Consider the following 27,143-nt stretch of genomic DNA (forward strand, 5'->3'; position numbering starts at 1 on the left):
TCCATAACCTCAACATTTAAACAAGAGAATCCTCTATTTGATTGGTATCTCAAGGCTTTATCTTGATCTTTCTTTCCTTTTAGAGCTCTCTTTTTTCCTCAACTGGCAATTTCAAGAACTTGCCATGAGCTAAAGAATTCATTATTGGTCTTTAAAACAATTTGTCATGAACTTTAAAATACTAAATTAGTGCTTAATGAATTAACTTTGAGTGTCAAATATAAAAATTAAGCCAAATACAGAGTAGACAATACTGTGCCTTGCAGGTATATTTAATACAGATGTGCGTATTAGGATGATCAGTTGCACAATTAAGTCTGATGACCATAATAATCTGTATCACAATCAAGAGAATAACACACATACCAGTTGCAGTCAAAAGGAAAGAAATTCTGTATATGAAGATTTCCAGTGTATTTAAGAAACCTTTCCTTGAAGATCCTTTCAGAAGCCCCTGCTGTACGCACTAAATCAATGCAACAAAACTGCCACTAAAATTATGGTTTAATCCACTTGGCAACAAAAAGGTCAAAACACTCAAGCCTACAAATTAGTCAATGAAACTAGTAAGTTATTCTTCAGAGAATTTTCACCACAAGTTTGTCCACAAGCTGCAAGTGTTCTTCTAATGCACATGTAATTTATGAAAAGAAAAAGTATAGGCCACAAACTGAAAGAAAACATTTATTGAATAAAAGTCAATACTTTCCTTTTAATATCTCCAAGCCAACACTGAACTGACTTTATTCAAGAATGAACACAATGTACAAAAAAAGTATGTCTGTTATAAAAATATGCCATTTTTTTTTTCTCCTGGTTATTGAGTTGAAAACATTTTGACAAGTGCAAGATATGTTTGGCAAGCAAATTTAAGCCGCTATTACCAATGACAAAGTTCAAATAATTTTGTAATCATAGTATATTTAAGACTCATTGATAAAGTGGCATTGGAAATGTTGACCTCCAAAAAAACAAAAAAAAAATTATCACTGCACTGCCATGTTTATGCACCCAGAGAATTGAACATCTTGATCTTACGTTGTCATAAATCAGTACCTTTAATCAGTGAAGACTATTCAACCTAATTCGAACTACTGAACCAGATAACTGACACCTACCACTGGAATACAATTTAGGAAAGGCAAACTACCACCATGGCCCTACATTTTGTGTGTTGTTTGTGAACTGAGAGAGAAGACTAGGTAGGTTCATACATGTTTAAATCAATCTGACAGCTGCTGCAATGTGAAATCAGGGGAAGTATGGAAAAAAAATAAAGAATCATTGACAGCAATCTATGTTTATGAACACGCGAGTGCTCACATATAAAACCAGATCTGACTAGGCTCAGTTATGCCTTGTTTGGATGGTTTTTTTTTCCTCACATAAAAATTTAACTCAACCAGGACTCAAATCATTGAATTCTCTCGAACCACCACCAAGGAGGAAAAAAAGGGACCATTTATAGAGATATCCGAAAACAGTGCAATATTAAAATACAATTTCACAACGTGTGAAAGAAACATGCTTTGGAACCTGAGCAAAGGCGTTTTACTGACTTAGTAAAAAGTCACCCTGTATGTTGTTTTCATTGGCATCTGTTCTGCCAGATTAGTATGTTGCTCTTAGCAACTTCCATGGCCCCTAAATATTTAGTACACAGAAACTGCCAACTACTCCAGAGGTCTACTAAACTTTTGAGCTAATATTGCAGGCAGTCTGACATGCTGCTACTGGAAATGACCATACAGCCTAAAATTAAGAAAACCTGTAAAAAGAAAAAGAAGCAGCCAAACTTATGGTTTTCTTTTTTAAATAGACTAAAGCGCTTTCACAACACTTAGATACGGTACTACACTGGTTTACAGTCTTAAGGTCAGCTCTTTCAAAATAAATATACTGGAACATTTACAACAAATGCCTCATGAACACAAGCTCTGTCTTTGTTACTTCAAGACCAGCTGGATAATAACTAAAATAAAAACATAATTCTGAAGCAGCTAAGTTACAAATCCCGTGTCAGAAACAGGCATGACTTGGTGCCACAGCAAAATCTTCCACCAGCCTGCAGTAAGCAATTTTTGTTTTCCTGCTTAGCACCAAGAGGGCCACCATACAAAGCAACCTCACAAAGCATGCGTCATCTACTCTGCTGATTTTGTATGAAATAATAATTTGTGCTTGCAGGTCCTAGACCTTTCAAAAATGGGTATGAACAACAGGTGATTGAAGACATTAATGGAAACTGACTCATTTCTACGTGACTTTAGTGGACAAAAGATTTAATGATTAAAAAGCAACAGAATGTTGTGAGGAGTTGTGAGGGATTAGGGAGGCTTAGGCTGGTGCTTTAATTTGCCTTAAAAGCAAACAAAAAACTAAAACCAATCTTAAACAGCTCTATGTTCATGATTCTGGTAGAAGCAAACATGTACATGCCACTGAAAGGCATGGTCGGACCAATCTCATAAATGGCATCATCATCAGAGCAGAACAGCAACTTTTCACTGGAGTAATCACAAAGGGTGAACAACGAGTCATCACTTCTCTCGTCATGAGCACAGAAAGCAGTCACCAAGGCAAAAAAGAGAACACATGAAAGAAGATATAGGAACCCACATGAACCTGGAAGACAAAAACCACACATTAAACTGAGTTTTGAACATTCTGAGTGACCATTTTCCCTACTTTTAACATTGCTATTTATTGATTCAACACCTTACAAACTACGCTTAAATGGATGGAACTGTTGCAAATAATGGTATACTAAACATATCACAAAATTACACAACTAACTTCACTTGCAAAGATTTGCCTACATCATCATCTTTGCTATAAAACAGGCTTACAGGCAGACTGATGCAGTCTAGGCAAGCTCTAGTTCATTGTGGAAAAAGAGTAACATACTTACATGACACTGTAGTTTTTACTCAGAAATGCATTGTAAAATTGGGCATCATAACATGCTGCTATTTATAGGTAGCTAATTATGAAGTAGTATGATTGTTCTTCTTACTACTCTATCAGTGCCTAAAAAGCACAGTGCAATACTTACTGGAAATGTTTCCCCAGGGTTATCCTGCCTTTGTATCTACAAGCTGCATCTGAACATTTGCAGACATGCCACCTCCATAGCCTCCCTTGGACTGCATTTGGTTCTGAATTGAGCTCACCTGGAGACAGAAGGTAAAGGGGGGCAGAGAAAAGAGGAAAAGCAGTTAGTGAGTTATGGCATCTTCCTGCTTCCAATTCTATTTCTCGTTTAGGTTTGGTTTTCAAGTGCTCCTTTAGCATTAAAGCTGCATTACTTTTGCATGAGGACATGTGCAGCGTAGGCTTGCTGGAATTTTCACTTCTGCAGGCAACTCAGCAGGAGAGAGGGAAGAACTGACGCTTGAGCAGAAGTTTTCCCTCTCTCCTAAAGAAAACTGATTCAGGCTTTCACTGACCTTCTTGATTACTCAAAAAAATTTAATCAAATCTCTTACTAGTATCCAAGTCCACTCCATCTGACAAGCTATAATTTACCTCGTTACATGGAAAGTGTTCTTGGCAAGTATGGTAAATCAGAGAAGTTGACACTGTTACGTTAGAAGCATAACAGACAACTTACAAAATATCTGCACCATATGGCTAACTTCAGATAATTAAAAAAAAAAGGACTTTCTAAACCAAAAAGGAGCTTTTGGTTTGTGAAAGGTTTTTTTATTTATCTACTGACATAACAGCATACGCTGTTCTCCTTTACTGCTTTGTTCTTCTAGATGGCAGGGAATTTATTGTTTAAATCATATTCAGTCTACCAGCTTCCCTGGAAATAGCTTATTTGAAGGTATTTTTAGCCTGACGCAAAGAAATATATAAACAACACTTCCCCTCTCACCCCAAGACACACATATCCCTCTATGGCTTTCATTGACTTTCTCAACAAAAAGGAAGTGAATCCATAGTTTTTTACTGCTTGTGTTGCATGAGTCAAAATAATAATGTCCAAGTGCCTGCAGGAAGACAACTCCAGCATTAAAGATTTTGCCTTTTTCCCTCTGCACCCCAGAGCATACATAACAAGTACACAATGAACACAAAGTAACATATTGAAGGCTACAGCTTCTGAAATTGAACTTGCAGCAAAGCCTATGCCTGCAGGGCATCACTTGCAATTATTACATGTATGCTCCTTCACAGAGACCTCAAAGCAACACTAGAAAACTGCACTGAAACAGCACTGGAGAAATATTTCCAAGTAGCTTGCGCATTATTTTCCCCATCTACAAAGACAAAAGAAGTATATTCTTTTCTACAGCAAAGCAAAACACAATCGCACATACAAAATGAATCAGCACAACTCTTTCTTACACACAGTTTCTCAAGGCCAATGTGAAAGAGAAAAAAAAAAAAAAAAAAAAGAGAAAAGTGTAAAAGATCAGTTTTTTGTGTATTTAAACTCAATGGAAAATCATCTTCTACCTTTGTGCTTTGCTCAAATACGTGATACAGCTACAGCAGCAGAGCAAAGTTAAGGTCACATTTTTCTTCAGGGGAAAAGTGTTCAGAACCAATACAAACTACAAACTCAGTAATGAAGTGTGGATAAGTTCATCCACATTTATGGGGTGGTGTTTAAGAATTCTGACAATTTTATCAAGCTTGTTACATGCACCAAGCATCTTCTGTTGCTCATTGGAACAAAAGGAGCTTGAATTTAATCTGGTGGTGTAGCTTTTTTTTTTTTAACACTCTCAGAAAATAATTAACATACATGTAAATGTATTCAAAAGAATGACTTGAGGATGGCATTAATTTCACCTGAATGACCCTTCCTCTAGTGAAGAAGAGCTAGAAAAACATCTCCAGGCCATGTCACCTTCCAGCCTGGTTAACTTGCTTGGCTAAAGAGTAAATTTTTGAGTACTTCTAAAGGTTAGAATAATTTTTCTTGTACTTGAGTCACACGCACAGATGCTTGTGTTTTAGTGGGTAAGGAAGTATCAGTCTAAAACACAGAGGCTATTACATCTAAAGCAAAGAGAACGCAGCAAATTAAACTTGACTGCAGTAGCAGTTCAGTGACTGTTTTGTATATGAAAGCTTATATAGGAGGTACACAACTTTAAAAACACTGAGCAAAAGCAGGTATAACAGCTGTAGGCTATCAGGTGTTACTCCTTCTGAAGCATCCTCTTCCTGAGGCAGTCTGAGCTACAAAAACATGCACCATGAAATGCAATTATTTTTTTCTTTCCCAAAGACGCTGTTGCCTTCCTTTGATGATATGTAACAGCAAGGTTGTTCTCTCTTATGTCTAATTTAGATACGGTAAGAATGTAAAGATTTTTGAAAGTGAAGCAGCAATTAGAGATCATACAATCTGTTGGGCTGCTTATGTCTCATTAATTTTCTTCTTTCCTTTTATTTCCTTTCCTTTTAGAATTAGGAAATTGCACAGACGGTGCAATTTCTTTGAGAAAGAAAACAAGTGAAAACTAAGACGACGACAAAATACATGAACTCAAAGACTAAAAAGAGGAATACAAAGCAGAAGAAAAAAAATGAGAGATTTCACTATGGAATATGAACATAAAAGAAGGTGGTGATGGGAATGAGAAAGAAACAGTGAACAGAGGACTCCTACTGTTTAAATGTACCTTTGACAAAGGTGTGAGACGCCCTACAGAGAAAGTAAAGAAAAAAGCAAAATATTTCAGTAGTCAGAAAGCTACTATACTCAGAATCACAAGGGCATGTAATATAGAACAATGATGATGAAAAAAAGGCACAGACCAGATAGCAAATAAGAACCAAATTTATATGGCAAAAGCTAATGAAATTGCAAAAGGTCCTCCTAAAGTATTCAGAAGAGAGAAGGCACAAGGAGGTTCATGAAGGAGTATAATATCCATACTATAAAGGAAATTAAGCAGCAGAAAAACATATGGAAGTTAACATCGTAGTCTTAGAATTTACACTGAAGATGAACAAGGAGACTGGATGGAATATTACCACAACAAGTCACCAAAGAAGCAAGAAAACAGCAGTGTGAAAAAGCAGAGATTTGTGCTTCTGAAGAGAGAGGGAAAAACAGGATTATTTTTTGAATACAGATCCATTCTATATGGGATCAAAAAAATTACTCTGGTCACTGACACAGCATATTATCTAAATGAAAAAAAGTGAGAGAAGGAGTGAGCCAGTTACAAGCTCTCAAAATGAAAAAGTTATGTAGAGAGACAATAATGATTATCTACTACCTAGAGATTAATTGGATATTACATAAGGCAAAGATGAGGGCAAGCAGAAGGAAATGTCTGAGGTGAACGAGCAAAGCTTCAGGCAATCACCACAATCCTCACAGGGGTCAGCTCAGCTGCGAGAACGAGGAAGCTTCTCACAAGAGGGACAACAAACAAAAAAAAGCAAAAAGCCATGCTGAAAAAAAACCAACCCAAACAAAAAACCCCCAACCAACCAAACCTGCTACTCTATTTCGATTTATAATGGCTTTCAATATTAATGTAATATATTGCATTAAATGAATAATTAGCTTTAACTGAATTTTATCAACTTGAAGCTATGTTTGTCTGTTTAACTTGCTTAGAGATGTTTGCATACAAACCACTTCTAACCCATCACACTGTTTCTGGAAAAATGTAGCATATTGTTTGCCATGTCAGATTTTCTAGCTTTGCCCTTCCCCAATATGCACTGAGTTACTAAAGTTTTTGTTTGATCTCAATAAGCTGTCAACTAGTTGAAACTACAAATGACCTCACTTGCCTACATTAAAATGGTCTCTTTCCTTTACAACTCTGCTTTCTACTCTGGTACCTCTGAGAACTCTTTCTTCTCCTTTGTCAAAAAGTATTTTCCATCATTTTAATTTCAAAACATTTTTTTCCTTTAGAGTATTATTAAGGTCAAGAAGTTAATTTTCATCATTATCTACATACAACCCTTTTCTAGGGTGCATAGTATTGACTTTAAAAACAGACTGACATTTCACATAAATACAAAGCTGCGCACAAGAAATCTCTCCTCATAAGCTGATTTTCAGTATCTGCCTTACCTTCTGGTTTTCACTTTCAGGGAGATAGAAATATTTACTGCTCCTGTCATCTACAGGAAGCCACAAAACCTTGCCTCTGACATTGTTGCTTGCTCTGGAAATAATTCACACTGAAAATAGGGCTACATAGTACAGAAAAACCTCAGAAAGAAAACCCAAGAAAATTTTTGTGCACCATAAACTGAGGTAAATAAGTTTTACATAAAATGTATTTAAAATAGCTTAAAGCATTTAAGGTAAGAAATCTAGTCAACTACGAGACACTTAGAAGTTCTTTAAAGTACTCTAGTATATTTTCTAGACACACCTGTAGTGACAGGACAAGGGGTAACGGGTTCAAACTTAAACAGGGGAAGTTTAGATTGGATATAAGGAAGAAATTCTTTACTGAGAGGGTGGTGAGGCACTGGAATGGGTTGCCCAGGGAGGCTGTGAATGCTCCATGCTTGGCGGTGTTCAAGGCCAGGTTGGATGAGACCTTGGGTAACATGGTTTAGTGTGGGGTGTTCCTGCCCATGGCAGGGGTGTTGGAACTAGATGATCTTAAGGTCCTTTCCAACCCTAACTATTCTATGATTCTATGATTCTCTTTTAGTTCATACATCAGAACAAAGTATTCTACACATAGCCTACACAATTTATACAGAATCTACTAGGTATTGTCCATAAATAGAGGAATTTTAAAAATGCTATTCCGTAACCTTGAATGCAAGAATTTAGGATTTATGAGTAAGATGCTAGTAGGTTGCTCTTTCATATTCTTTCTCATAGTTGAAAAATTTAAAAAAAATGCTGCAGCCACAATATACACATAAAGTGTTCCTTTATTCTGTTTAAGGTGAAATGTTCTTCATCTGCTCATGCTTACCGAATTCATTCCACTGAATAGATCCCCAGATCCTACATGAGCTGTGTGAACAAAGTTTGTTGGCTCTCCAATCATGCTTCGGTCAATCCGTCGCCGTCTTTTCTGAAAGGAAGGTAAAGAAACCATCTAAATGAGAGTCACTGAAAAGGCAAAACAATGTGTGTCAAAAATATAAAACTTAATTGTCCATAGGATATCGCATACACTGCAAGACTTTTTTTCATAGTCAAATAGCATAGTCCAAATTTCCAGGTTAAATAAGACACTGGCAATATTGTCCTTTGCATCTTTTACATGAAAGCAGAGTTGAATGGGGCTTTGAGCAACCTGGTACAGTGGAAGGTGTCACTGCCTGTGGGAGGGGGGTGGAACCAAACAATCTTTAAGGTCCCCTCCAACCCAAACCATTCTATGATTTTATGATCTATACCACACCATGAGACCAGCACTGATACCACTCTTTGTACTTAGGAGTGGTACCAGTGGACCTACCATTTAAGTCAACAAAACTTCTGTAAATTACCTTAATACATTCCATACTATACTAGCAGTATTTGCAGTGTTTTATGCAGTAACTTCTGCCTATATTTGTATTTAAATCTTGATATGACAGATAAAATTTGAGGTTTAGTCATCCAAAACAAGAATTAAGGATCAAAGAGCATTAACATAGTCTACAAAAACACTACCTTACAGAATTTCTGATTTGCATGCCATGGGAACTTACATCACCATCTGTAATACCCCTCATGGTGATGTTCAGAACAATGCCTTGCGTCTGATCAGGCTTAGTCACAGACATATCTTTACTGAACACCATATACTCAGATAACTTCCAGTCTGCACAGTTATAGAGTGTGAGCTGAAAGGGTGCAGCGTGATAGTGAGGCAGGATGCCACATTAGGGACTTCGATTCTCACACGATGAGACAGAAAACAAGAATTGCTTAACTTCTCCCCCCCACACACAGTCTCTTGCCTTCTCAGAGTCACAGATTCATTTTTTATTAATGTAATAACATACAAATGAAAGATCAGAGGCAGTAAGGACTTCCTCTAATTAAATCTCCTTTGGTTGCTGCTTCCAGCTAAGTAGCTTCCATCTAAAGGAATAAAACAAGAAAACTCATTTCTCAGGCCAGAGCCAGGGAGCTTACACAGAGCAAACCATGCAGTGTGCAGTCACTGTATGCCTGTATTTGTATTTGAAAAAAAAAAACCAACCTCCAAACCCAACCAGTGACCCCACTCCCAAAGCAAGCAAACAAACGAACAAAAAAAACCCCCCACCCAACCCACAAAAACCATACAATAGTACGAATACCTCCATTTAAGGTGTGTCATACAAAATACAGATGTAACAGCTAAGAAACTACTTGAGAGCTTAATTAAAAGCTTCCTATCATCTTAGAGTCCACATAGTCTCATTTTTAAAGGTCTGTTTCTAATCTGCAATGAGATCGTAAGACCACCCAAACTAGAGACACAAAGGTACATGCCTCGTGAGAGGGCTAGCTGCTATTGAAACACCACTACAGATTAAATCTTTATGAATCATAGCCCACAACTATGAGACTATGTCATGGGGTTTAGCCAGCAAGTACAAAACACATTTAATCCTTCACTATACCTTTCCCCTATTACTAAAGTCAGATTTTGGTACATTTCAGTACCTTATTGCATCATTATTAATAGCTGGGGTGAGGAGAAACACATAAAACACTCCCTCAGAAACAGCAAAACCAGAAAGATCTATGTCAAAACTATTAGTGAACTCTCTACTCCCAACAAGTCTAACATTATCAACCAAGTAAAACAATCATAGCTATAAAAACATCTTCATGTATTTGAGGACTTTCACAGAGAAAATGTTTATGAAAATCAGCTGAGATGTCTCAATTACAGAAAACATTAGTAGCGTTCACAGAGCTACAAATAGCCAAACAGAATCTATTACCATGCTCACAAATGCATTAATATTTCAATCTAGAAGTCAAGCTCACTTAGACATACAGTATACAGTTTCTTAAGTTATGCATGATATCAGCTATTAAAGCATACGTGACCCACACCAGGCTTATGCTTCCACTGGGTGAGACTGCTGATCTGACACATTCAGGACAAGGAGCATCTCCACCAGATCTGATGATTATTTTAAATGCACTTTGCTTTATTTACACAATATAGTATTGTAATATGCTGTGGCTCTGACAGAGAAAGAAGCTCTAGAGAGCTGTATGAAACCCACCACTCCAGTTAAAACACTTAAACTTGTTCCAGGCCTGTAGCAGTTGCCCTTCTCTCCCTTAAAAAAAAAGCAAACCAAAAAACAGCCAACAACCACAGTTAGATTCATTTATATGTCTAAAAAACAAAGCCGTGATTTATTGGTTTTAGTAGAGTTTTGAAATGCAAGGTTTTGATGCAGAGAAAATGTAGATAATCCCAAAGCTTTCAGATTTTTTTACTTGTTTTGAAAACAACCAAACCCTTTGTTTGTGCAACTCAACTTCCTTTCCACCTTTACTTGCTGCTAAGATCACTGTAATGCAGTAACAGAACCAGAATGCTGGATCTTGTGACTCTAAATGACTCTCTGCTAATCATCTGCTAGTCAACTAGTAACCAGTAGTTAAAGTGAATGTCATCAAATACTGTTTCTTATCTTAAGTGAGTTTTTGTATCAGAGGCCATCACCCAGTTACACCCTGGCAAGCACTCACTGATAGGATCTCCCTGAAGCAATGGAATGGTATGTAAATACTCTGCTACATTAAGACCACAAAGTCACCCACTCTGAAAGACAATCACACATCGGTTTTTTTTTCTCTGCAAGAGAGCTCAGTTTGCATTTACACTACTGTTTTAGCTTGGATCATGAGCATGCTTTTGAAGCAACTTTGCCATTCCACATTTACCATGCTTCGATATTAATTTCAGAGGCATCTTGGAGTGTGCGGATTAGACTTCTTTGGGATGAAGCACTAGTATTGCTAACTGACATTGAGCTGCTTCTACTAGGATGTGCCATTTCTGTATGCACAGCCTCAGCCAGAGCCAAAATAACAAATTAGCATGGGTGAAGGGACACAGGGAGCACTGTAAAAAGTCACCTCTGTGCAAGGAATGCAACACAGGAGGCAGGAGCAGGGGAGCATGCCTGGAAATGTTACAAAGCATTTAGAGAGGACACCATAAACATTAGCTCTACCACCATCTTACTGTGCAGTTGTATTTTGCGAGGCCCTGTACCTCGAAGAATACATGCAACGCCACTGCTCTATGAATACTTAGAATTAAGATACAGATTGACTCTTCAGTAAATTTAGTATATTTAATTTGAAAGAAGCTGAGAAACAGCACATTTATCTCTTACTTCAGAAGAAGCTAATTGTACAGTTGTACAGTTATGCTCATTTCCCTTCCACGGTTGTTCCTAATGCAAGTCACATGCCTGAGCTGACACAGCCCATTGAAAATGAATTCCTGTTAGCTGTCACCTATGCCCCAAATTCCACTTGATAACATATCATAAATAATTAGCCTTCTAATATATACATACACAACTAACCACTGTAGTAATGAGATCTGATTACAAAGGTGATATATAAACCAACCGCACGTTTATAATGCTACTGCAAAGGACTTCAACATACATGCCCTTGAGTATTTGGAGCGTCCAAAGGTTGGCTTTAAACATGTTTTCCGACAGAACACTTATATGTCCCAGCTCTAGCAGCTTAACTGCAATGAGACACTATGTCCTATATCTGTTTTATTTGTAACTTTCTTAGCGGGGGGAAGTAGTTAATCATAATGTGAACTTCCTTCTAACTGGGCTGTTACCTTGTTGGCTTGTGTCAAGTTACTGAAGCATTTGTTATCAGTGGGCAAAGAAACAAATCTGAAGTGTAGCACTGTAGTATTAAAGTCTCAACTGTAGTATTTTACTCCTCCTTCTTTCTCTCCAGCCTTGTCCTAAGGCACTTCCTTCTTTACTAAGGGGGGATGGGTGGCAAAGAGCACAACAGAGGTGACAGGTAAGACCTGTAAAGGGATCCTAGAAGTGGATTATGAAATATCATTATTTAATGGCTTTATTCAGTTTGTTCCCTTGAAAAAAATCTGCAGAATTTGAATTGTGAAGTACACACCAGGTAATCTTCACACCACACAAATAATAAATAATCTTCAAACAGAAGTAGAAGACATGCGGGTTTGTGCATTAAATGTTTGAGAGGAATGGAAGCAGTCCAAGTACCCATCTCAGAAGCTTTGCTTTGAACATACACTAGAAGCAATGAAACCGGATCACATCTCAGTTACCATAGTAATGAAGTAAGCAACTGATGTCTCTTCTATTCTTGATCTCCAAGTGATGCCTTGCACCCACACAGGGTAGCATCTCTTTCGAAGTACAAGATGAGAATTCAGAAAGCCACCAACAGCTGCATCACAGAAGAATAATTTTAACTGTGCAAGTTTCTTGAAACTGCTGGTGAACAGTTTAAAAACATCTATTTGAGGAAAAAATTAATTATACCACGTATATAACCTGCCCTTCAGCACAGCCACAAGCATTTTTCTGAAAAGCCGTTTTCATAGCTCAAAAAACTACCTATTGCAAGACATTTAAAACTGTAGTTTTTTTGTCTAAACAAAGAATTTCCACTGATGGGTCCAGAGGCACGTAAAATTTCCTTTTTATTCCCCTCTATTTTTGGCTTGCAGGGAAGAAGTGATCTTTTTTGACTATCTCCAGATTTTGTGAGGGCAATGGTTCTGAATTAGGCAAGTTCTTTGCCTGTATACATGCATACGAAAAAGAACACATTTGGAAATTTTTCTCCTTATGCATCTTTCTCTGCCCTTCGGGACAGGCCACTCAGAAAATAAGAAAAAGAAAATACACGCAGAGTAACATCAAGGTTTCAAATGTGCATTTGAGTGATCCTAGCAGGCTAATAATTATTTTCTGGAAGCTGCTAAAAGAAGTCACAAGTGAAGTCAGAGCATCATACACAGGTGTCCCAAAGTCAAGTACCAACCTACCTATCCTGGGGATCAAAAGCAGTCTCTTCTGTTTAGCTGGCAGAAAACCATGTTTTGCTAAGTCTAAGCCAGATTTTTTGAGGAAACTGCTAGATGTAAGTGGCACACAGCACTTCAAAGGATGCTGCAACACGAAAGCCTGTGCGGATTTGATCTGCAAAGAGCTCTATCTCAGCCTTGGTCAGCCCTCAGATGGAAGTGGTATGTGGGTGTGAATGAGGAACACATTTTCAAGGCATAAAGCAAAACATGGTGGAAACTGAAGAAATTCAGAGGGGATGATAAGTCACCACCATATCTGGAACATGCAGAGTTTCCGAAAACGTTGCTTTATTAAAATTCCCATTTATGGCACTTTTCTCATTGCACCTATAACTCATCTCCCCTTTACACACAAGAAAAACTGCCAACTCTTTTTCCCACACACCCAGGTGCATGCTGTTCTGAGTCTCAGACAAGTAAACTTGAAGAAACCAGGCAACAGAATACCCAATGCCCTCAGTGCAAGCCTACTACATGGAACAAACAGAGCACATCTACACTTGCAACAAATTAGGGGCAGGGGAATACTGGAACTTCGCAATTCAAATTAAGAATAAAAAATTTTTGTATTTAAGTCACAAGTAGTAAATTTTTGTTTTAACCATTCTTTTCAAAACTTAACACAGCTACAGTTGCTTCTCATTTGAGAACATTTTATTATTCTTCATTAATACCATTATGCTACCACACGGCAAGGATAACACTTTCCTACTGCTAACTTTGTAACATTTACCAGAATGTTACAAATCTCAGTTTTCAAGACTGTACTTCCATATATACATATATATACACATGTAGTTTTGTCTTATTTTATATGCAGCAACAGTATTTTGCATGTAACATATTTATGTATTACATAAATACTAATATATCATATACTGCATTTCAAGGCATTTCTCTGCCACTTCAGTTATCTGTGCTCCAAAAAGTGTAGGGCACAGTAAACTAAATTAGAAAGGAAATAGCATACTGATCTATCTATTCTTATCTTGTGCAACATATTTTCAAACAGATCAATATGAAATGATCCATACATAAGGTGGCAAGTGATACACCTTCCTCTTTCTGACATAGTTCTTTGTGTCTTTCATTCTAACTACCTGAAGAGGAACTTTGGTTCAATTTTGTCATAATTACTCCTTATTCTGCAACACACTCTGCAATTTTTCATTACGTGTTATTTTGGTTTCACTGTTATTTCAATATAAATCTGCAAGTTTGCCACAAAGACTGACATACAGAAAAAAAACTTAAGAAATGACATTAAGTCATAATCCCTGTTCTTTATAGCCTCCGTTTCTGAAAAAAAGGATAAGAAATTTCTTTTGTATATAACTTCAAAAACAGCCTTGATACGTAATTAGGGAAAACCAAAACAAAATATCATGCTTTAGCACCTCATCTGATGCACAGCTAAAGCATCAACTTCCAGAGATTCATTTTCCAGTTTATTCTTTAAAAAGATTGAGGATTGTGTAAATCAAAGTCATAATATTCCACATTAGAGTGGGCTATTGCAGCAGCATTTGAGGCTTCAGTGGGCCCCCTTCACCTGCCAGGATTGCCTTCAAGTCAGCAAAGCTTACTGCTAGCTTGCAGGCTCAGTAACCTAGTTAAGCAAAAAAATAGTTTTTCCCTTTTCTTAAATGATTACTGTAATAAAACAGGCTTATCCCTCTTGGCAAGAAGATAAGAAAAGAACATTTAATTCCCCTCTGAAGCCCTGCTCAAGACTTAATACATTTACTCACTCTACTGGGAAACTCCCTCCGGTGAACAGAGAAGTGAACCATCCATCTGGACGTAATAAAGAGTTGCTCTGCAAAATTAATTTGTGTTCACAGAATGACCAGTTACAATTATTACCTCCAAAAATGTTGCTCTTTTCAAAGCAGAAAAATGACTGAATTCAGAAAGTTACACATCTTTTAAACTTGTCTCCACAACATGAGGGTCAGTTTTCCAGACTGCTCAGTCACTGCTATCTCAGTCACTGAAATGGCATCATATATAGTAAGAAGCAATTCACTCTACAACAGCTGTTTGCAAGCTTGACTTTTAAGTAACAGCAAGGTAATTTGAACATAATGAAGTCTAATTACTTTTAACCACATCATCTAATCCTTTGCCACACTAAGAGATCTGAAGTTAATATAAACAACTCTAATCCCCAGCTCTCTTACAGTAGAAGAAATCCCAGTAGAGCCACCACAACTGCTGCTTTTAAGGTAGACAGGACAAACACAATGCCTTGTGAATTTCTTTCCGAGTCAGTGATAGGTAGATATGTGATTTGCCTTTTTTTTTTGCCTTTTTTTTTTTTTTTTAAATAGGAGTTATCAGATTTATATGGCAGCTTACAGCTACTTGTTCAATCTTCCTTCACAAATAACCCTCGAACAGCAACCCTTTCTTTGAGAACTTACGATTCATTTATTGCTAATTTCAGACTAACACAATGCAAAAACCAAGCTCTTAATCTGCTAATTTACTCTCTGGGATCTTCAGCACCAACCAAGATAGGTGTTCCACAACTTTTCCCTGAGAACAAAGTGATCTATTAAACTTTTCAATGATAGAGCTCTCTGTTGAAATAGAGCTGTTTGCTTGCTTTGTATTCAAGAACCCATCTACAATTTCAAAAGCAGTACAGGCCAAAGATAAAACTAAGATAGAAATCTAAGGAAAGGATTTAATCAAAGACAAGATAGTCAAATATTTCAAGATAGGGGATTCAGATGGTTACAGGAAAAACTGTAAGAGAGAGAAAACACCCTTCATTTTTCCTTGTTTGATCTCTCCTGCTTTTTGTATCTGCTCTGAAAAGAGCACCAGCAGCAAAGGAGTTTCTGTGCCACTCAACTGATCCTCTATACGCTAACACAGATGAAGAGCTAGGTACTTGCTTACAATAGGAAGTATCATATCACCCTGTAGAGGCTTTCTGTCCTTCCACGTATGTGCAGAAATGCTCTCAAAATAGTTTGATACACACAGGATGTCTGTCTTTCAAGATATGTTGTGGTCTGAGCCACGTGTCTGGGTTCTCAATATTGACCCATCGAAACTACCTAAAAAGGTCTTAAAGAGTGTCTTCCATCAAACCCTACATAAAGGAGCTGCAGGGACAAGGGTATCCATTGTATTTGGTTTTGTGTGTTTAAGATGCTTTCTCCAAACAATCCCCCCTAATTAGGAACCTAGAGATTCACGTTAAAGCCAACAATATGCACATACATTTATAAAGCTGGAATTCTAATATACTCCCATCTCTAACAACCAGACGATTATGTAGCAAATTAGTACTGTGAAACCAATGGCTGGATGTATGGGATCATCATATAGCCGGTATTGTATTTTCGAAAAAAAGGCTGAACACCTCCCGAACATTTCCATGAATACTGAGGTATTTTTCTTTTTCCCCCACCATTTTAAGCCCATGAGCTTACACTGCCAATTCCAACATTTATACATCTGCAAAAACTATGCAAAAGTTGATGAAATTAAAGAGATACCATCCACGCTAATGTTAAAATTCCAGTCAGGCACTAACAGATGTTTAGTTTTAACATTTAATTTTTGAATCATAAATTAACGCTGACTGAAGAAGCAAGGATGAAGAACTAGACCTTTACGTTTCAAATGTCTAATGTCAAGAGGTCTACCATACAAAAGAAACACTGAGAAACACAACTAAGATAATATGCAAGACAGATTAAAATGCTAGCCACTCCCTTCAAATCGCCACAGTTCAGTGGCAGATTTATTCTAAGGCAGTAACATGTGGTGGTAAGCACAGTGTTCTGACCAGCTTTATGATCCTCATCAACTGAAAACACCAAAGCTGCTACCATTACTAACACGCTTTTCTCAGTCCCTTAAATCGTCAGTTCCTAGCAGGCTGCTTTAAGAGTCCTGATTGTTTATGGATCTTAAAAATTACGGCTTCATCAGAACCAAAGCAGGAGGAAAATCAGTACAGGTTTTCACGCCAGCTCTTGAGCAACAGAGATGAGTAGCATGCCTCCAGCATAGCCTGCTTTCATCAAGTTTACAAAAAAACCAGGATGCTACCTGACTTCTCCAGTTAAAGGAGAAAGAGTTAGGAAATTGAGACAAAGGACTGAAAAGAGGTAAGCTTGATAATAATGTTAGCTGTTATAATTAGCATCTAATAAATTGATTATCAAACATACACTAGATTTGGCCTTTAAGCAAAATCACTTGGCAGTTACTGACTCAAGCAGCAAAAAAAAACACAACAAACCAGCAAATCTGTCACTTCCTGAACTCCCAAGCAAAGGAACTAGCAGTCTCATTCACAATTATAAAAAAGACAAAAGAAAAGGCAAAATAAAAGAATCTAAAATGGCAGAGAAACTGACTTTATAAAATCTTCCAGCCCAATTTTAAACTTAAGTTCACATGAAATTAACCTATTTTGTAAATTAATACCTCAAACTGGATTGCATATTGTTAAACAGCTCTTCTGCTTTTAGCAAACTCAGCGCCTTCTTGAATCTTTTGAAGTGGCCACTTTTTGATGTGTTTACACAATATTCCATTATATTATGATGGTGTTAGTCATCACATGGTAAAACTGGCAATTGTAGCCTATGTTTTCTAAATAAACAGGAAAATTTGCCAGATGAGGTCAAATGACTAGGAAAGACAATAGATCTTTTAAAGAAATGTGTTTAGCTCACATGTTAAAGGGAACTTGTTCCATTCCAGATGCTTAAAACAAATTTAAGTCACATAGTAAATCAGAATCCATTCCTTAGTATAGGCAGTAAGTACTGTGCTTTTCAAAATACACATTAAAACAATTTTAAGATGACATTCATAACTTGTAGCTTGGCTGTCACATTATACCATGAATTAACTTCTTTTTCCAGTAAACCTATTTTCACTACTTATGGTGATTAATGCCTCTAGCAACAGAAAGAAACCCAACCAAGCAGAAGTTATCTAATAAAATACTACTGGCTTTCTCCTATAGCAACTTCTTTAATGTCTTTAGATGGACTATGCAGTCTGATCATAGAGTAAAAGATAATTTATCAACGATACAAACAGCAGGACATGATGAACAAGGCTGTGATACCGGTTTGTGGCATCTCGGCAAAAATCAGAACTTAGCATTTAACATACACACTTTTCTTACAGTTGCCAAGCTGTGTAACTTCTAACATGCTAGCTGCTGTTTGGAACAAATACTTCTTACCAACCCACACAGCTGGAAACAAACTTCATCACTGCACCTTTTGGAGTGAATATAGAGCTGTGACACAGGTAAGGGAAAAAACTCCAGTGCACATTGTATGGAATCATAGAATGCTTTGTGCTGGAAGGAGCTGTAAAGATTGTCTAGTTCCCATCCCCCTGCCGTGGGTAGGGACACTTCACGCTAGACCAGGCTGCTCCAAGCCCTGGTCAACCTGGCCTTGAACACTGCCACGGATGGGGCAGCCACAGCTTTTCTGGGCAACCTGCATCAGGGCCTCACCACCATCACAGGGAAGAATTTTTTCCTGATGTCTAATATAAATTTCCCCTCAGTCAGCTTAAAGCCATTCCCCTTTCTCTTGTCACTTCATGCCCTTCAGAAAAGTCCCTCTTTGGCTCTCTTGTAGACCCCTTTCAGGTACTGGATGGCTGCTCTAAGGTTTCCCCTAAGCCTTCTCTTCTCCAGGCTGAACAAGCTCAACTCTCACCTCTCTTCATAGGAGAGGTGCTCCAGCCCTCTGATCATCCTTATGGCCTTTGGACATACTTGAGCAGGTCCTTCTCATGTAAGGGGCCCCAGAGCTGAATGCAGTACTGCATATGGGGTCTCACGAGAGTGGAGAGAGAGGACTAAAAGAGTGGGTTTGTTCACCCTTTAGAAGAGACATCTGCTTGTGGTCTTTACAGTCTTTCACTGCCTGACAGGATTGTACACAAGAGAGGGAGACTTGGAGGTGGCACAGTGATAATATGAAGAACTGTAAGTGGAAGTTGCAAGATGGAAAATACCAGTTAAAAGGAAAAAAAAACTAAATTGTGATGTAGGTGGTCAAACACTGGACCAAGAACCTAATGAATATGGATTCCATCCTTGGAGATCCCCAGAACACAACTAGACATGTCCCTGTGAAAGCTGGTCTGGTTGATTCTACTCTGAGTAGGGGGACTGCACTAGACAACATCCACAAGTCTTTTGTCAGATGATTTTTCAAGTCTTTAACTTCAGCTGTTGATAAAGGAGAATGTAGAGTGGGGCTGGAACTGACTTCACTATTACACAGATGTTGTATATTCTCCCCAGAGATCAAAATCACTGGGGAGATCACATGTTGAAAGATACAGATCAAACAAGTGATATAACACCACAACACAAACTTTCCGGGAATTTCTAATAGCTTCTTAATAAAAGCTGATAACAACACACAGCAAACTGCATCATGTTTCACTTGCTGACCTTTTCCAGAAAGAACACAGGAAATACTCATAAGGTCATCTGTCATGTTCTCTCCTAAGAACACGTGTCAGGATTACAACATGTAGCCCCCTCCTGCTCAGCCAAATGAACATCATTCCCCTTCTCAGCTACAACACAAGCAAAGCTTTGGGTATCCTTAAGTGCACTGCATACTGAAATTACTTCATTAAAGAATGATATTTTGTGCTCACAGAACCTGTAGTAAAACTTTCTAGAGCTAGCTGGCTAAAATAATGTAGGCATCTGCTCACATTTAAACCTACATGGAAGCATACATGTTGCATTAGATACATTACATACAAGACTTCTGTACTCCCATGTACATTCTGGATATATGCACATACCAAACTATCACAGAAAAATACGAAGAACAAAAAATAAACTATTACCTTCAAACAAGTAATTGCCACTGCCAGATACAGGATCCTCAGTGATATTTACCATACAAAAATAATCTCTTAATGAAGGCCATCACTTTCTCTGGACTGGCTAATTAAAACATCCACTGCTCTTACTAGCTATAAATGCACTGCCATATGTGCTTGCAAGCAGCAGTCTGGTACTGCACATTGTGATTCACCTTCGACTGTGACAACAAATCAGAGCATTTTTTTTCTGGTACTTTCAGAAAATCTTCACATGCAACTCATAGTAATACCCTTAACTGGGAGCAGATGGATATTCAGGAGTTATGGCACTGATATTTTTTCCTAATAGGATTAACATGTGTAAGCTCTAGTACTTATGCGACAGGTGAAAACAAAGCCACAACATTTAATATCCTCAAGAGTCAGCACAGACACAGTGAGCTCATCAGCTTTTAAATACCTGTGTGAATATCATCTTAGAAGCTTAACATTAGTTTGCGCACATAGCAGTAGCTTATTGTTTATACGCATTTGCATATGAAATATGTAAGTATTCACCTGCTTTTCTAGTACTACTAACTTCACAGTGAAGTTTAATCAAAACTAACTTGATCTAAATCATAGAATGGTTGGAAAGGACCTTAAGATCATCTAATTCCAACTCCCCTGCCATGGGCAGGGACAGCTCAAATTAGACCATGTCACCCAAGGCTCTGTCCAACCTGGCCTGACAGAGATGATGCATTTACCACTTCCTTGGGCAACATGTTCCAGTGCCTCACTACCCTCACAGTGACGAACTTCTTCCTTACATCTAACCTGAACTTCCACTGTTTAAGTTTAAACTTCTTGTCCTAGCACTACAGTCTCTGATAAAGAGTCTTCTTACAGCATCCAAATAAAGATACTTTAAAGATACTTTTTTTGGTACAAATCCTTTTTTAAAGGAAGTATTCTTCCTATTATATTTAACGTGTGTCAGATCCATGAGACACACTCCTGACTGCTGACACTTCTGGCAATCTTCTCTCTGGCATTTACTTGCTAAGTTGTGGCCTTTGTGAACTCATTAACTCTGGGTTTTCCTTGCTTGCTCCTATGAGGACTTATGCAAAGCTCCTAAATTTGACTGTTGGAAAAACTGATTATCTGGTTAATTTAGGTAAGTCACTGGAACAAGGGCATACCAAAATACGTAAGATGCAGTCAATCTTTGCTTGCTCTTGAAATTTGAAGCAAGTAGGAGTGTCAACCTATAAAAGGGAAGCAGGAACACCCTCCCATATTCTCCCCATACTATGAAAAAATCATGCATTTGAAAGGTGATCCCACTAGTGGAAATGGAAATTATGGCATTTTACATAAAATTAAAGAAAAAACCAAACAAACCAACAATACAACAATCATCCAAGACAATTTAGCAACAGATGGAGAAGTAGATATTTTAGGGATGCTGAGATGCCAAGCCCACACATAGCATAGCTAGAAGCTTCTCTGGAAGAGTACTCTACCAGCAACGCTTAGGAAATGTTCAAATCAACAGCTGTGCTTTGACTTAAATTAGCTTTCTGCTCAGCTTTTGACATATTCAGAATAGTATCCGACAGAGCAGCCACACAGAAGCCTGTGCCCAGAGTGCAGTTATTCAGGAGCTACTTAACAAATCCTAACAGAAGCATGAGAGCAAAGGAAGAACAACATGATGTGGCATTGCAAATCTGTGGACTTGAAAGACAAAAAAAAACCCAGAAAACTTCTAGTCCAGTACTGTATTCCTACCTATTTCAGTTCAACAAGGAAGTCCTTTCAAGGAGTGTTCTGTTTTCCCTAGCGAAACAAAGGAATCCTTGCTGCCTTGCCCAACCTGCTATCAAAAGGAAAACACCAGTACCAAGCATGTACAGGCAATTTTGCATAGTCTAGCCGAGGCATGCCACAATTCCTCAGGTTTTGAGTGTAAACAATCGTTAACTATTTAAATTTCATCAAGTCAGAAAGTGCCCCAAACTCCTAATTTATTTGTCAGATTCTACTCTTGTAAACGCAGCCCCATTGAAAAGAAGTATTCAGGAGCAGTAGCAATAGCTCCTTGCTTTTTTCACTAGTTGTACTAAGACAACACACTGATTCTGTTGAAGACAGTCTCAAAATAAATTTATCTGTGATAAATTTATTAGTGTGAAAGCAGAATTTCTATTATTGTGTCTCCTACTTGCATACCTTTTTGTCACTATTCCTTTAGTCTAGTACTGTCAATTCTGAAGTTGGATCCACTGGAGAAATCCTGGAAATTTAGTGGCTTTCTCAGTGTGTCAGATCTATGGGTCTTGCCAGAATAAGCCCATATTTAGGAGCTTCTTAAGACACGAAGAATAGGAAAGCATGATTCTTTAACATTTAGCAAAACAGGGGAAGTTTTGGCATTGCAACACTGAGCACCATGGTGCTCTCTCAGATCCTGCAGGTTTTTGAAATTCAGAAGGCTGTGGTAGTCCTGCTGTCCCTCTGGTGTTTGCTCCACATCCCTTTATTCACTACTAAAATGAACATGTGTGCAGGCATGGACAGCCAGAGAAATTTCATCCTTCCAGGTGACTTGGCATTTACAGCTCACCACATACTCACTTCTCAGGAGTCCTCCCTGCCTCAGCTCCTCACTCATCTCTATTGTAACCTCTGTTCTGGTCCCCTAAAGGTATTACTCAACTTTGTCAGTTGACAGCCATCCAGGCAGGAATTTTACCGATATGCTGCTGTTTTCTCCTACTGGAAAGAGCAAATGATTTACAAGTTACCTCGATAAAGAATCCCAAAGGCTGTAGAGTTACAAGACAATAAAGTAATATTAAGAAATCCTGCCACTTAAGCTTCTGGCTATTCCCTCACCTTTCTTTGTCCTAAATTATTTGTAGCAGCTATGTTTAAGTCCCTCCTGAAAAAAAGCGAATTGCCATAGCTCTTCAGAAGCTTAAAAAGTTTCTCTTAAAAACAATGTATACTTGGTTTATGCTCCAGCTGCTTTTATGCAAAGCCAAACAGCTTCAGAAGTGATCCTAGTTTTCTCCATCATTCTAGACAATCTTAAATATAGTATATTAAGCTTTGAAGTGTTAATTTTATCATATTACACTGAAAATGCAAATACATTTTAAGTACATTTTAAGAACCTGATATTCTTTAAAACTCAAGGGCTAACATAAGTTTTTTCACTAAGAACAGAACAAAGGGGTTTTGTTTTCCATCTGCAGAGCTAAAAACACCAGAAAGCAGAAAGATGCATGCATTATCAAAGACACTTCACATTCTGCCTTTGGGATCACTACGGAAAAAATTGACAGTCAAACCTTTCTGACCTTCCCAGTTGTTTCCCTGCAGGCTGCATTTTCAGACTACTCTTCTGTGCTTTAAGATTACATAGTTACAGTTCATTCTTGATTAAGAAACTAAACCAAGAGAACTTGCATAAAACACAATCTAAAACTTAGATGTGGTTATTTATCTGGGGAACAGTATGAGCCATACCGCAGTTAGCATCCCACAGCATTTCTTGTTTCACACATTGCAAGTGTCTGTTATGCTCAGTCACAAAAAATAAGCTGTCAGCAAAGTTCACCCCTGCAGTGCCTGTAGAGGCAACAATGCTAGGAGCCTAAGTTGAATTCTGCTCCTTCTTGGGCATGACCAAATTCCAGCGAGCTGAAGCAAAGGGATTACTTGCAGATAACTTACTCTACCAGTGTGGGAAAAAGATTCAGCTTGACTCTGAATACAGATCAAGTTTGCAGACCTGGCAACTGTAAATTTTATTTATTTTCAAAAGTGGTTTCTTGTAAGAGCTGATCACTTGATGTACATTTTATTGACCAACAAACAACTATAATGTAAAACAGGCTTTCAAGGTGCATTTCAGAGCACGCTTCAAAGGGAAAATTTTCCCTCTCGTTTTTAGGTAAAAAATACACAGATATAACCCCCCCAAAAAAATCCTCTCATTCTTTCCTTCTCAGTGGGTAATAACGTAAGCTGACCAATTCTGAACACTACTAAAGTTATTATGTAATGTAAGACCGTGTAGAGTACCTGATCTGAAAAAATACTTTTCCTATTATATAAAGATAGAGCAGAGTGATGTAAGCTCTTCTGTTCACTCTGACTAAACAGAAATTAGTATTTACCCTGGTGTCAAGTTCAGAAAGAGTGAGCAAGAGACAAAAGATATTGAAGAATGTAATTTTGGTGACATAAAGCATGCTACCAGCAGCATACAAGGAGACTGATTTTACTCTCTTCAAAGGATGAACAAGATGCCCCACATTTATAGAATATTGTTGAGGTGATACAATGAAGTAACTTCACGAGTGTGTTGTGCAATTCAGAAACTCCTCTTATATTATAATCTTTCTAGATATGGAAAAAGATGTTTACAATAAACACCATCATGTCTTTTTAGACTTAACTATGTAATCTATAATCAACAGCATCCACTTAAAAATCTAGCTAGAATAGATTTTTGCCTTGACATTTAAGTTGTGCTGCCTTCAAAAGAATTAATCATGGTGCTTATACACATGCCCTATAAATCCTTCTACTATACATTCAAAAGTTCTGTATTTTTCACTAGTTTGTAGTGCCTCTCCTCAGAGAATGTTAGCATAGTTAGCAGTCAAGCACTGAGAAAAATACTCTGGGACTTGTTTTTTGCTGCAATTCAGCACATTATTCCCCACGTGCACACACACAAAATAAACAAAACAACAAAATCCAACCCACCACCTAAAACATAGCTCACAAATCAGAGAAACCAGGGACTACAGTTCATATGCCTTTGCTATGTAGAAAAACACCAAGTGTTGCACTCTGCAGAAAACCCCACACCTTAGAAGTTAAGAACCTGTAGTTCTTTAACTGCCAAATTCACTAACACATCTGTCTTCACACATCAATCAGTTTCTTGCCAGATTTTAGTTAAGATGCATAAGCATGAAAATGTATACAGTTTCTCTTGATTATCTTCTCTGTGAAGGAGCATTACTCTCTCAATGGAAATGTAGATGTTTTACTCCTGAATTATAAAGAACAGCTGAATCTCACTGGCCTGAGATATGTGTGTATGTTTTAGTTCTGTAGAGGTAGGGCCATACAAAAAGTCCTTGATGATACCTTTTCTAGTCTTCCAGCAGCCAGTTTAATCCACACTGCTTTCACTATGGCCACTTAAATCACTTCTTCACACTCACCACTGGTAGCAGCCTAGCACAGATTTGCACTGTCTTCATGGTTAGCTTACAGAAAAGATAACATCCACACAGAATAATAGACTTAAAAATCTTTGATAGATTTTAAAATACTTTTTAAAAGCAATAAAATAGTTTCAGCTCTTCTCTTTCACATCAGCCCTATATTTTTATTCTCTGAAGTACAGACATTGCATTTATGTTTTTTCCTCCCATAAATCTTCCTTTTTTTGCATTACAAATTGAAGAAGCATTTAATTTTCAAAGCTTACTTCTGATGTTAAAAAAAGAAAATATGCATTTGATATTTTTGCATGGAAAATAAAAGGCCTGCAGGCTTCTCTGCCTGCTATTCTGTGGATCAGCATGCCTATTCTTGTGTTGGCATTTCTTCTTCTCTTTACAAGTCCAGCAATGCCAAGCTGCTACCACAGATACAAGCAATCCAGTGTGTTACACACATGCACACACTCGTAAATGCGTGTGTGTTTGCATATCCTAGTAGATTTGTTCGGAATAAATGCCTAACAGGATTTATTGTCCCATTTTAACAGTAATCTGCAATTTAATCATCATCCTAGAGCCTAGAAATTAAATGTAACTGGAGGATGACAAACTGTATTTAAAGTAATATTTGTTCTAGAGAAAGTTCAGTAACATGTTGTCCTGTATTAATTTTACTAAAATCTTTCAAGAAATCCACCTGAAATGGATTTGGCTTGAAAGCCCTTATGTTTAGGGGAACTTAATGAGTCATAAAAGTAATCTTCTTTAATAAATACTACACTCCCATAACACGACTTTAGTTTCCCGTTGAACAGAGCCAATTATGCTTTCTTTAGATAATTTAGTTTCTGAAAGCAGCAGTTTTTCAGTTCACGAAACTGATAAAGCAACCCAAAAGGTAAGTTTTAAGGCAAAGATACATAGCGAGGTAAAGATTAATAACTACACTTTATGTAATTGTTTTAGAAAACCCTGATGTGACATCACCTCAAATTTTACCATTCTGGCATAATCCCCAATTATCATCTATTCACCAATCCTGTCGAAGTCTTTTCCTCCATTTTATCCAAATCCTATCCATTTTTCTCTACCTACCACATCACCCTATTTTTTAAAAATATTTTATATTTTGCTGATATTTCGTCATTTAAGGTCAGAGGCTCTGAAGCCACTGATGGACTACCACACAGCTCCCTAAATAACCCGCCTAACATCTTCCAGCTATAAAACAAGGACAGCAATGTTGACCTCCCAAATGAATCAGCCCTGAGCTGCAAGAAAACTGAACTCAAAATTAGTGGCATGCATAACTTGGGAGGCAAGAATTTAACCTGTGCTTATAGCAACCTGAGGCTAGCATAAGAGACTGACACAGATTTCCAGGGAGGTCCATCTGCACTCAGCTGTCACCACAGTCACTACCTAACAGAAATGCTTTTGATCTTTAAGTAAGTGCAAGCATTTAAAAGGTCACAATTTCTTGGAAGGCATCCTCCAATAAACAGCAGCATTTCCTTCTGTGCACTGTGATGAGATGAGCTCTGGGCCTCTGCTTCAAAAGCAGGGAGATCAAGCTGGCTAATACCACCTATTACTACAGCAGTAGAGAATGAAAAACCATGCAATGCCAGCAAAGAAGTGATGGTCTGGCTAAACTTAAAAGAATTTTTGGTGGTTTTTTTTGGTTGGTTGGTTTTGGTTTTTTTTTTTTTTTGTTTTTTTTTTTTTTTTTTTTTTTACCAGATTTTGATAATCTGGAGATTCTTTCTCCATCTCCACAGACAAAGCAGCCACACACAAACTTGAAACCATCTTTTGCAGGTTAGAAACACCTAAACCATAATGCAGGCCTGTCAAAGATGAAACAAAATTAAAATATTCTGTTTGGGAGCATCCCAATACCAAAACATACAAACTATGAACCAGGTAGTCCTTTATGATAAATCATCAAGCAGAACAAAAAGGGTAGTTACATTCACACTGAAGAACAGTCATACCACAAGCAAGAGAAACAAACAACTATGAA

The 27,143-nt window shown here is 37.6% G+C and overlaps 1 protein-coding gene across 7 annotated transcripts in view; it reads right to left on the reverse strand.

Annotated features, from left to right (window-relative positions):
* Positions 1-668: 668 nt before the first annotated feature.
* CDC42SE2 (CDC42 small effector 2) overlaps positions 669-27,143 on the reverse strand; it is an 86,423-nt gene continuing 59,948 nt past the window's right edge. For all 7 annotated transcript variants that reach the window (XM_080638722.1, XM_080638728.1, XM_080638725.1 and 4 more), the window contains 3 exons: positions 7,932-8,033; positions 3,056-3,173; positions 669-2,625 (listed from right to left, as the gene is read on the reverse strand). In XM_080638722.1, the coding sequence (XP_080494848.1) occupies positions 3,075-3,173; positions 7,932-8,033 (201 nt within the window). In that variant the 3' untranslated portion in view covers positions 669-2,625; positions 3,056-3,074. The remainder of the gene's footprint in view (positions 2,626-3,055; positions 3,174-7,931; positions 8,034-27,143) is intronic.

The sequence above is a fragment of the Psittacula echo genome (genome assembly GCF_963264785.1).
Source record: "Psittacula echo genome assembly, chromosome: Z".
NCBI classification, from domain to species: Eukaryota; Metazoa; Chordata; class Aves; order Psittaciformes; family Psittacidae; genus Psittacula; species Psittacula echo.